Below are 12,781 nucleotides of genomic sequence, written 5' to 3'. Positions count from 1 at the left end.
ACAATTAAAACTGAATCAGTTTGAGCCATTTTTTGTGTAAGTTGTTAATTGACACAAATGTGATTCATTTTTGTATGCTTATTTTTAATGGAGAACGAAGAGACATAATGGTATTTTTTTTTTTTTGTCTGCGGTGATCTAGGTATGATCAACATTACAGATCCCTACAAAAAGCTGGAAGAGGACATGACCAAGTAATTTGACATTTTCCTTACTCTTGTTAAGCTTTTCTGTATCTAGAGTGATTGTGGCAATGTTTAAAAGTTTGCATTTAATAAAAATTTACAGTTTTGAGGAGAACAATACTATTGTTAGTTTTCTAGGAGGATATAATGCAGAATTTTTTTAAGAAAATGATTAGCTGCATAAGATATAGGGTTACTAGTAAATCTAGATTAGATTTACATATGCATTGGTAACTATAGAATAAATATACAGGGCAATAAGATTTCAAAGTGGCCTTTTGAAATGTAGAATCAATTAAGAATCACATTGATTTCAATAGCTTTGTAATTATTAGTTTGCTTCCAGGATGTTTTCAATAATGATGTAATAATCAGTCAACAGGATTTTTTAAAAACACAGCATGTAATTCTAAATAATTAAACAAAATATCCCAGAATAAATATAATCACTCTTACCTTAACTCACCTCAGGGAAGCTTTTGTTAATGACTTACATATCTTGAAGTTTGTGCCCAAGAACAGGTTATAAAAGATGTCCAAAGGTATGAGTTGATGAATCAGAAGATAATTCCACATTATCCTATAAGCGATCTGGTAGATTTGAAGAGAATGGATATGCTTGATCATTTATTGAAAGATGAGAAGCAAGTACTTCCAATATTCATATGGGAAATTTAATATTGGGGAAAATAAAACTGTCCTTTAACCACCTTGTAAAGTCTTAAACATAAATATATTTATTTGAGTAATCATAGACTGACAGTTAAAATACATTCATTGATTTTCAAAGCATGAGTTCTACTTGTTAAATAGGATTCCTTTTTAGCTTTGCCTGCTAGATCATTCACACTTAGATAATAATTAATCATTGAGTTACCTATTAACTAAAATTTAATATCGGAATTGAATCTTCCCTGATAGACATTGTAAATGACAAAGTGTAGCTCTGGGAGGGTCTGTTTACCAGGGTTCCTGCTGAGTCGTGAACAGTGCAATCAGAGACTGGTTATTACATAACCATTTTTATAGCTTTTGTATGGTTCATTCAAACATAGTTATTTAAGGATGGCAAGTAAAGAACTTTTTAAAAAATGGGAATATTGATATATTTAATTTTAGAATGTGTGTTTCAATTGCTTAGTAAAACCCAACAGTTGTTTGGCATTCTTAAACAGGAAGAGTCAGAGTGAGGAAACATAAATTCAACATTTTTAGATGATTGAGGGCCTGGTTTTAGAAGATGCTCATGGTTTTCACTGTTAGAGTTTAAACTAGGAGGACTATACGGTTTGCTTCATTAAGCATCTTAGGCTAGCTCACGATGGCCAGTTGGGCAGATGATATAATAATACCTCTTATTTTCAGTTGTCTCTTGGCATCCCAGCTGTGCCAGATTAATAACAAAAAAGCCAGGGGACCATTTCCATCTCTTGGTTTCACTTTCTGGCAAGGGCTGTCATGTCTTTCCATGTGCTAATGTGCAAAAACACCACCTCAACGTGCGCATCAACTGATGCTGAGGTGTTACAAGCAGGTAGGACAACCGTGGTGCTCTGATGCTCGAAGCCTTTCACAGCAACTTGCAGTCTTTGTGCTGGGCACTGGCCAAGTGTGTTACATGCATTACTGCATTACGGCTCTTAGTTCCATTTTACCAACTAGAAACCTGAGGCTTAGGCAGGTTAAGCAGCCTGCCTGAGATTGCACATCAGGCAAATGAAGAGCTGGAATTGGAGCCGACGCAGAAAGTGCACTCTTAACCGTCCCACTCTACCAGCACAGAACATAGTTGGAGGTCAACCTGCTCATTACAGCCCCTTCCTATTTGTTAAGGACCGAAGGGTAGCCTGAGAGCCAATGAGATAAAATGAGTGGTGTGTTTGGGAGCGGTGCCCTAATCAGAAAACAGTATATGCAGTTCTTTTCCTGCGTTTCAGGTACGCCTATTATTACAGTGGAATCGGAGCTGGTGTGCTTGTTGCTGCTTACATTCAGGTTTCATTCTGGTGCCTGGCAGCTGGAAGACAAATATTTAAAATTAGAAAACAGTTTTTTCACGCTATAATGCGTCAGGAGATAGGCTGGTTTGACGTGCATGATGTTGGGGAGCTCAACACTCGGCTCACAGAGTAAGTACCTAGTTTTATGTTGAACTCAGATGTGGTTCTGATCCTTATTAAGATAAAAGAGATGTCATGACATCTGTTAGGAGATGTGAGTACATCACTTACAGTGGTTCTCAACCTTCCTAATGCTGCGACCCTTTAATACAGTTCCTCATGTTGTGGTGACCCCCAAACATAAAATTATTTTCGTTGCTACTTCATAACTGTAATTTTGCTACTGTTATGAATCGTCATGTAAATATTTGATATGCAGGATGTATTTTCATTGTTCGCGACCCACAGGTGGAGAACCGCTGACTTAGAAGTAATTGGGACACTAAGTTCCTTCTGAGCAGCGGCCATGTCTTGTGCATCTTTTTTGTCCCCAGTGCATGAGATGGGACATGAGGGGGGACCTGCATGGCTAGCGCTGAATGAGGAACCGACTTCCCAGACAAAAGGTGGTCTGCCAGCGAGCAGTAGAGCAAAGCATGACACTTCCTGGGGCTAGAGCTGAGATGTAAACTAGTTAACCCCACATCCAAACCAACAAAAACTGGATTCAGGAGAAAAGTTCTGTGTTCACAATTCTGACGTTTGTCTCTAACACTGTTTGTTCTTTTAGTGATGTCTCCAAAATTAATGAAGGAATTGGTGACAAAATCGGAATGTTCTTTCAGTCAATAGCAACGTTTATCACTGGCTTTATCGTAGGATTTACGCGTGGTTGGGAGCTAACCCTTGTGATCTTGGCCGTCAGTCCTGTTCTTGGACTGTCAGCTGCCATCTGGGCAAAGGTAGGTGACGCCTGTGAATCCAGGCCCTCAGCCTATGGCTGCTTTTACCAAATGATGACCCTGACTCTGTACCTGATCCATGGTTTTAAATCTTCTGTTCAAAATCAGTGGGAATCAGCAGAGGCCACCTCACTGAGTTCCATCCCTGCTGGGACCCCACGCTGTCCTGGGCCCTGGGGTTATTTGGGGAAGAGCTGAGAAAGGAGTAGCTCTCCTATGTCATCCTCTGCCTTCTTAGAAAAGGCATGCTCACCTCTTTAAAGAGCTGTGTTCTCTAGTTGACAATTCCATACTCACACAGCAGGTAGAAACCCAAGTTTAGTGAACCACACACGTGTCCCATTCAATTAGCTTGATTAGTGTTAATGTTTCTGGTTTGGTAGATTTTTTAAATTTATAAATCAGTTTTATCAGCATTAGGAATGATTTTATGTTTATATATATTTAAATCCATTGGTATGAAAATAATTTTAAAAAATACTTCCTACTCCGATGTGCATTGTAAATACTAAGCCTGTAGTTCTCTCTTCCGATCACAAAGGCAGAGTAAAACTTATTTTCCCTTTTAAGGCTCAGTGTGGTATTCATTTTAAACCTATACGATGTAAGAGTGGGCTGTGGTGGAGAGATTGGCTCAGTATGTAATTTCTGTTGGGTTTAACACAACTTAAAGAAGGTGCTACAAATTCATGTGGCAAAAAAGATATCAAATAAAGGAGGGCCCACCAAAGCTGAGGCTAACAACATTAATCAGGCTGCAAACATTCAGAAGTTTCAGATTTTTATTCTGTAGGATAGATGTTGTTTTGCTCTTGCACACAGTAACTACCATTTATTGGGCATCTACTATGTCAGGGCACTACATGTGTTATCTTCCTGAAGTATAGCTATTAGATCATCTTACAGAGGAAGAAACTGAAGTTTTGAAGATTCTGTTAATTTGCCGCTCAGAGTAACAGGGTTTCAATGGTATTCTTGGTGGTTAAATTGCATCTCAGTATCAGTCAGCTGAAATATTTGGCAAAAGCTTTTCATGTTAATCAGTTTTTCTATTGATTGGAATATTAAGCGAGTCAGGTGACCAATTCTTCATATGAGTATTTGTTGATAAGCTATATAAAATATACTGATGTCCGTGCTAGTTAAGTTAGGAAAATAACTCATCTTTTATTAAGTAATTATGCATTGCTTCAGATACTATTTATTTGATAACTTGCTTATTACTGGAGACATACATTTTAACCCTCACTCTGCATTCTCTGGGTGTCAGCCATTTAAAAAGGAATGTGGTTCAGTCTGGGAAGCCTCTTTGTCCCTGTGAGCCTGAGGCTGTCCTACCCAACCCAGAGACACCAGGGCAAGAAGGAAGAACAGGAAGGGACTCAGTCCCGGCAACCTTCCTGGTCCAGGACGCCTTTTAGATGGGCACGGGGAATCTCTTTCCGACCCAGGCACAAGTAGGAGCACCCAGCACGCTCTGCTCCTAGCAGGCGATACCTGGTGGAATTACCTTGAGAAGCCCCTTTCACTCCCTTAGGTAGCAGAGGCAGGCTCCATAGGAGCCCCAGCAGCTCCAGATAAACCCCTCTGACCAAAATAATACTAGCAAGGCTCTGAGTATTAAACTGCCAGTAGAACCACAACTCACAAAAGTAGGCCAAAACGAATACAAAAAAAAATGATGAATGTGAACTGCAATTGAAAGTTTTTTTAAAAAAATAGTAGGCCAAAACTCGCATGCTAAATCCAAAGAGGGTTACTCCTTGTTAAAATGAAGGTTTAAACAGGACTCAGAGTCTCCTAACATAATAGATAAAAGGTCCAGGATATAATAAAATTTTACTTGTCACTCCTAGGACCAAGAAAACCACAACTTGAATGAGAGAAAGACCAACTAAACTGACTATAAGTCAGATGCTAGAATGATTTGACAGGAATTTTAAAATAGCTAGTATAAAAATGCTCCACTAAGCCATTACAAATTCTCTTGAAACAAAAGAAAGTATCAGCAATGAAATAGTTATTAAAAAAGAACAAAGTGAAATTAGAGAAATGGAAGATACAACAACAGAATAATCAGGATGGATGAGCTCTTTCAGTGCGTGGAGATGATAGGATAGGATCAGCGCATCTGGAGATGGAACAATAGAATTCATCTATTCTGAAATGGAGAAAATGAAAAGGCTCAGGGACCTGTGGGACAATAGCAAAAGATCCAAAAGACAATCGCATTTATTATCATTGGAGTCCCAAAAGGTGAGGAGAAAGAGAGTGGGACTGAAGGAATATTGGAAGAAATAATAGCTGAAAATGTCGACCCAACAATAGCAGGCTATCCTTCAACAACTGAATGGTTAAACGAACTATGGTACATGGATACCATGGAATACTACCTGCCAATAAAATGGAAAAAAACTCTGGATATACTTAACAACCTCAGAGAATTATACAGGGAGTGGGGGTTGAGGGAGGGAGAGCCAATTCAAAAAGGTGACAAACCATATGATTTATATAACATTCTTGGAATGACAAAATTATAGACAGAGAACAGATGAGTGCTTTCCTGAGGTTGGGGGTGGTTGGGGAGGGGAGGAGAGGTAAGGGGTAGGGTAAAGGTGGCTATGGCTATGAAAACTAACATAAGGGATCCTTGTAATGAAATTGCTCTGTGTCATGACTGTAGTCACATGAACATACAGAGGTGATAACATTGCTTATATCTAAATACACACACCCACACAAATGCATGTAAAACTGGTAAATCAGAATAACATTGATGGATTATATCAGTGTTAAATTCCTAGTTGGGACACTGTTGTGTAGTTTCCCAGATGTTACTATTGGGGACAGTAGATGAAGGGTGTATGGGATCTCACTGTCTTGCTTCTTACTACATGTGAATCTATAGTTATTTCAAAAACAAAAGGTATACATTATCTCAAAACCAAAACTTCGTTGAGAAATAGAAAAATGAAGGTCAAAATATCTATAGTGGTAAAAAACATATTGCTTCCAAACACATTAGTTTGAATAATATAAAATTGCCTCTAGTGGACAGTTTTTAACTTAAAGAAATAACAATTTCATGTGTCTCAAACTGATACTAATTAAGCTTTGTTAAGAAATTGTCAGCCTTTGGAAGGAGGGATGGGTCAGTGATTCCTCGTATTGTTTATTTGGGTAGTTGTAATAATGGAATCATCACCATTTGATTACATTAGACTAACAGTGGAAGTTGCCTTTTTATATCCCCAAGAATAGTTTGGAAGGTTTCATTTTTTCTTTTAACGGGCAGGATCTCTTCAAGTACAAAAGCAAAACAACACACTTAATGAAGATTCTCCCATAGTATTGCTTACCCATATGCTTATAATTATGGAATCTCATGGGGCGGGGGGGCGGGGGGGGGGGAGAACCAGGTTTATTGAATTTTGTATGGTACTTGATATATTTAACAGTGACTTAAAATAGCATATTTTGAAACTCCTAATTCAAGAATATTTCTGTTAATCTTCTTGTTGCCTGCCTCAGTTGAGGGTGACTGTTGTGGGGTGATGTTTTAAGAGAAGCAGAGAAAAATAGCTGAAGCATATTGGACGTGCCTCTCATATTATGCAGCGTTTTGCTCAGGGATGGCATTGAGCTCCCTGGCTCAGACCCAGCGTTGTGAATGATTCAGGCAGGTGCCGCCCTGGGAAAATGGCTGTGAGTGTGTTGGGGGATATTAGATAAGTGCATGCAGCGCAGTATCTGCCCGTAGGACATAGTTAATAAGTGTTTGCTTGCTTTCACCCACCCATTCCTACATCTGCCACAGCTCCTTTTTACTTTGACACACAGCAAAGGAAGAAGTGCACTGTTAAAACTACAACAGCTTTGAGCTCTTTATGACGAGAAGGAATAGACTCGTAGTACTTATGCAAGTGAGTCCACAAATGCCTGTAAATTATTGATGAGACGGTGTAATACGGTTAATCAGTATTGTATTATGAACTGCTTGTGTGTAACCTTTAGCTAGATGGTTGACTACGTAGGCATTCCAGGTATAAATAGTAACCTTGGCTCTTCGCCCATGCCAGGTGATTTGATTTTCATAATAGGGCCCATTAGGACTAGAGTTCACAGATGTCAATGGATGGTTTCAGAGAATGAATCCCTCTAGGCGAGCAGTTCTCAACCTGTAGGTTGCGACCCCTTTGGCGATCGAACGACCCTTTCACAGGGGTCGCCTAAGACCATCCTGCATATCAGATATTTACATTACGATTCATAACAGTAGCAACACCACAGTTATGAAGTAGCAACGAAAATAATTTTATGGTTGGGTCACAACATGAGGAACTGTATTTAAAGGGCCAGAAGGTTGAGAACCACTGCTCGAGGCTGTTCATTCAGGCCATATGGTTCATTCAAGCCATATGGCGTCAGGCTTGAATCCTGGGTATTTTCTTTCTTTTTTATTTTATTTTTAAATATATTTTTATTGATTTCAGAGAGGAAGGGAGAGAGACAGAGAAAAACATCAATGATGAGAATCATTGATTGGCTACCTCCTGCACACCCCCTACTGGGGATTGAGCCCACAACCCAGGCACGTGCCTCCAGGACTGGAATTGAACCTGGGACCCTTCAGTTCACAGGCCGATGCTCTATCCACTGAGCCAAACCAGCTAGGGCCTGGGTATTTTCTTTATTTGTAAAATGATGTAATCTCTTCATCCCTCCATTTCCTCACAGATATAGTACCTACTTCACTGTGCAATTGAGAAGAATAAATTAGATAGATCCTGTGTATTTAAAGTACCCTGTACTGTTCCTTCCACAGAATAAATGCCCAGGAACCAGACAGAGGAATCAAAGAACACCCATAAAACAAAGCCCTCCCTGGTGGCTGCATGTATTGTTTTGCTCAGCAGTGCCAGCTTTCCTGGCATGTGAAACTTGCTTGTCGCCAGCATTCTTCTGGCTCACACTTCTGAACCAGAGTACCATGAGCAATTGCTGTGTTTCCTTGCTGTAATGCTTTTTTTCCACATTTGCTTATGACTACATGCATATGTTTAAGATCTCTCTAGACTCCTAGTTTTATTTATTCAGATGAGGATTCCTGAAACATTCAGTGAGAAAATAATATTTTAATGGAAGTTATTATATACTAGAGGCCCAGTGCATGAAATTCCTGCAAGGATAGGGTCCCTAGAGGCTGCCGGCTGTCGACTGGGGCCTTCCTTTGTTCCACGCCGCCCCCTAGTGGTCAGCACACGTCATAGTAATCGATCTAACTCCCAGTCTCAGGGACACTTTGCATATTAGGCATATTTATATATATACTAGAGGCCCGGTGCACAAAAATTTGTGCACTCTGGGGGGAGAGGGGCTCCTCAGCCCGGCCTGTGCCCTCTCCCAGTCTGGGACCCCTCGGGAGATAACGACCTGCTGGCTTAGGCCTGCTCCCGGGTGGCAGAGGGCAGGCCCAATCCCTAGGTGCAGCCCCTGGTCGGGCTCAGAGCAGGGCTGATTGGGGAGTTGGGGCGCCTTCCCCTGTCATGCACAGAGCAGGGCAGATTGGGAGATTGCGATGCCACCCTCAGTCACGCTCAGGGTAGGGCCGATTGGGGGGTTAGGGCACCGCCCCCTGTCACACTCAAGGCAGGGTCGATGGGGAGGTTGCAGCGCCACCTCCTGTCATCACAGAGCAGGGCCCATCAGGGAGGTTGGGGCTCCGTACCCTGTCATGCACAGAGCAGGGTCAATCAGGGGGTTGGGGAGCTCCCCCCTGTCATGCACAGAGCAGGGCCGATCAGGGGGTTGAGGAGCTCCCCCCTGTCACTCACAGAATAGGGCCGATAAGGGAGTTGGGGCACCGCCCCCTGTCACAGTCAGGGCAGGGCGGATCAGGGTGTTGGGGCGCCGCCCTCTATCACCCACAGAGCAGGGCCGATCAGGGGGTTGGGGCGCCGCCACTCTCACACTCAGGGCAGGGCCGATGGGGAGGTTATGGCTCTACCCCGTCACACACAGAGCAGGGCCTATCGCGGGGGGGTGGGGGGGGGGGTTGGGGCGCCGCACCCTGTCACACTCAGAGCAGGGCCGATCAGGGGGTTGAGGCGCCGCACCCTGTCACACACAGAGCTGCAGGGCGATAAGGGGGTTGGGGAGCTCCCCCCTATCAGGCATAGAGCAGGGCTGGTCAGGGGGTTGGGGTGCCTTCCCCTGTCACGAACAGAGCAGGGTGGATAGGGAGGTTGTGGCCCCGCCTCCTGTCACACACACAGCCGCAGGGCGATCAAGGGGTTTGGGCGCTGCCCCCTGTCACGCTGATCCCGGTGCCGGGAGGCCTCTCGGCTCCACTGATCCCGGTGCTGGGAGGCCTTGCGGCTCCGCTGATCCCGGTGCTGGGAGGCATATTACCCTTTTACTATATAGGATAGAGGCCTGGTGCATGAGTGGGGCTGGCTGGTTTGCCCTGAAGGGTGTCCTGGATCAGGGTGGGGGCCCCCACTAGGGTGCCTGGCCAGCCTGGGTGAGGGGATGATGGCTGTTTGCAGCTGGTCACACCCCCTTCAGGGTGGGGGTCCCCACTGGGGTGCCTGGCCAGTCTGGGTGAGGGGCTGAGGGCTGTTTTCAGGCTGACTGAAGCTCCCAACCGCTCCTTTTTTTCTTTTTCTTTTTTAATTCTGGGCCAGCTTTAGCTCTGGCTCCAGCTCTGAGGCCTCTGCTGCTGAAAGCAGGTATCTGGTTTGTTTCGGTTCTATAATCGAAACAATGTATAACTACAGCTCTGAGATCCCAGCTCGCTGAAAGCTGGTTTCTGGGGTTTTGTTTAGCTTCTATATTTGTTACAATGTTTCTTAAACTGCCGGCTCCGAGGCCGGCAAGGCAGGCGGGGAACGTTGCTGTCCTCCGTCACTGAAGCAAGCAAGCCTCATGTTAGTTTCAAGCTGCCTGGCTGCCGGCCACCATCTTGGCTGGCAGTTAATTTGCATATCTCGCTGATTAGCCAATGGGAAGGGTAGCGGTCGTACGCCAATTATCATGTTTCTCTTTTATTAGATAGGATATATCAGCTCAGTTCTAAAAGAATTGAAGTGTCTTACAGAGTGAATATCCATATACTAAAATTTAGAATGTCATGACCAAAACCAAGTAAAAGACAGATTTTGTTCAATGAATATATTAATGTACCAGCAGCATCTGTGTATATATTTGTATTTTACAAATGATAAAATGAACTTGTTAAAAAATTTACATGATCTGAAATTGCATTTTTAAACAGATACTATCTTCATTTACTGATAAAGAACTCTTTGCATATGCAAAAGCTGGAGCAGTAGCTGAGGAGGTCTTAGCAGCAATTCGAACTGTGATTGCTTTTGGAGGACAGAAGAAAGAACTGGAAAGGTTTGAATCTCTTTTTAAGTTTATAGGAATGTTAAATTCTGTGTCATCTTTTATGCCCTTCAGGTTGACAGTGTTGTTGACAGTGTATATGTTTCTTTAAACAGCTTCATCCATATTTCAGCATGTCTAATACTCTGGAGAAGTTGTGATTCTAGTTGTACTCTTCTTTTTTGTTGTTGTTGTTAATGTCATATACTTGGGTGTGTGTTTTTAACCATTTAAACAATTTTTCAGTTACAGTTTACATTCAATATTATTCTGTATTAGTTTCAGGTGTACAGCGTAGTGGTTAGATAATTATATACTTTACAAAGTAGTCCCCTGATATTTCTAGTACCCACCTGGCACCATACAATATTATTGACTGTATTCTCTATGCTATAATTTACATCCCCATGACTATTCCTAACTAACAATTTGTACTGCTTAATCGCTTCCCCCTTTTCACCCAGTCCCTCAACTCTCCTCCCCCTCTGGCAATAATCAATCTGTTCTCTGTATCTATGAATTTCTTCTTATATCTGCTAATTCAAAGCATTTCCTAGAGTCTCCTAGGTGGGTAGTGGCATAAAAATAGTTCCTCGGTGCTGAACCATTTTATCCCTGGTGATAATGTTTCCATCTAATAAATTCTTATTTCTTTCTGTATTTGATATAATTGACACATACCATCCTTGATTTTCTAAGATTGAATGAGTATTTTGTGTAATATCTATGGGGACATGTTAATTTCTGGTTCACTTCCCCTCTTGTCTGGCCTCTGATCAGTAGCTCTGCTCCATGATTTAGAAGATAAAAATATAATTAAAAAGCACATATGTGCAAAAGTTCAAAATCTTTTTAACTGTGTGTTAATATTTCCCTTACAACTACTTATATTCCCTCTTATTAGATTTCTGAGAGTATACACGGTAATTTATTGAAATTTAGAATATCAGATTCATTGATTTCTGAGCAGCAATCGAATTTACTTAAAATTACATCTGATATTATAGTATTTTAGGTTACGAATATTTCTTTTAGAAAATAGGAAAAACTAAACTATATTGTTTGGGAGGTTATGCATTGTTTGTTAAAGCCATAAAGGAAAACGGGAATTTTTGTAACCAGGATAATGATTACCTGTCCAGGAGATAAGGAGTTATGAGTCATAGTGGGACACAGAGCAGGGGGTTTCTGTGGGGCTGACGGTGTTTCATTTCTTGACCTCAGTTGTGGTTATGTGGCTATTCACTGTATAACTATTCTTTAAACTGTACATATGTGTTTGGAGTAGCCTTTTGTTCATATGCAATATTTTACCCCACAAAGATGTCCTCTGAGAATGATTTGTGATGATGCAGTACTATAGTCCAAAGGAGAGACCCATCTTGATTTTTTGCTAAGGTTTTTGCTCTTCCCTTAAGATACATCTGACTACTAAACTGAGAAGTCTTCCTTAGTGGCCAGGCAAACATCCAGTGGGCTAAATCCCTTCTTCTCCTAGAGCTTAAATTCTAACAGGGCAGAGGAAGGGTACAGACAACCACAAAAAAATAAAATAAAGCAGGTGGGGTAAATATTATTGGGAAATAAAATACTTTTTTAGAGTCATAGGGGTTTCTGTGTAGAGATGTTATTCAGAAAGTTCTTTCTGAGTAGTTGATGCTTGATTAGACAGAGAATGGAGGTTTTAACTTGGGATTCTTTCCAGTTTTCCTCAATGGAAAGGTGGACCAGAAAAGTGCGATGGCCACCAGCACAGGGAGACAAGCAAAGCATATCTGCGTCTTCCTCATTTCTGAGCCAGAGGAAAGCATTTCCCCATAGAAATGAAAACCTCAGGCCTATACCTCTGCACAGTAGGGTCTGAATTTATATAGTCTACAGGCCAAGGAAACAAAGAGTAAGAATACGAAATAAAAATAAAAGCTATAATGATTGGAAAATAAGAAACAACATTTTCATTATTCATAGAAGATATGATTGTATGCATGGAAATTCCTGTAGAGCCTGCAGACTAACAGCATAAAGTAAGATCTGAGAACCTGTTCGGGATTCAGAAAAAATGGCATTCTGGGAACCAGCAGTGGCCAATTAGGAAGTAGATAGTATTGCACCGTTCTGAGGGGCACGTTTTTCTGTCACAACTCATCTTCTCTGGCATTGAGATAAGTCCTACGATCGGTGTCTTTTTACAATTGCTGTGGATCTGGATGGAGGTCGATTCTTCCAGGTGGGACTTGGGTTTGCGCCATTCACTGGGGTCACTGATCCGAGACCACCTTACATTAACTTCTTTGTCTACACTGGT

General features: G+C 41.7%; 1 protein-coding gene across 1 annotated transcript in view; it reads left to right on the top strand.

The window, feature by feature from the left end:
- ABCB1 (ATP binding cassette subfamily B member 1) overlaps positions 1-12,781 on the top strand; it is an 80,206-nt gene that overhangs the window by 23,032 nt on the left and 44,393 nt on the right. Inside the window, exons 5-8 of the mRNA XM_081102568.1 lie at positions 143-194; positions 2,123-2,314; positions 2,916-3,087; positions 10,364-10,488. Of these exons, the coding sequence (XP_080958694.1) occupies positions 143-194; positions 2,123-2,314; positions 2,916-3,087; positions 10,364-10,488 (541 nt within the window). The remainder of the gene's footprint in view (positions 1-142; positions 195-2,122; positions 2,315-2,915; positions 3,088-10,363; positions 10,489-12,781) is intronic.

This window comes from Myotis nattereri, assembly GCF_964212035.1.
Source record: "Myotis nattereri genome assembly, chromosome: 11".
Lineage (NCBI taxonomy): Eukaryota > Metazoa > Chordata > Mammalia > Chiroptera > Vespertilionidae > Myotis > Myotis nattereri.
Note: the sequence above shows the minus strand (reverse complement) of the source record. Positions and strands in the feature narration are given on the sequence as shown.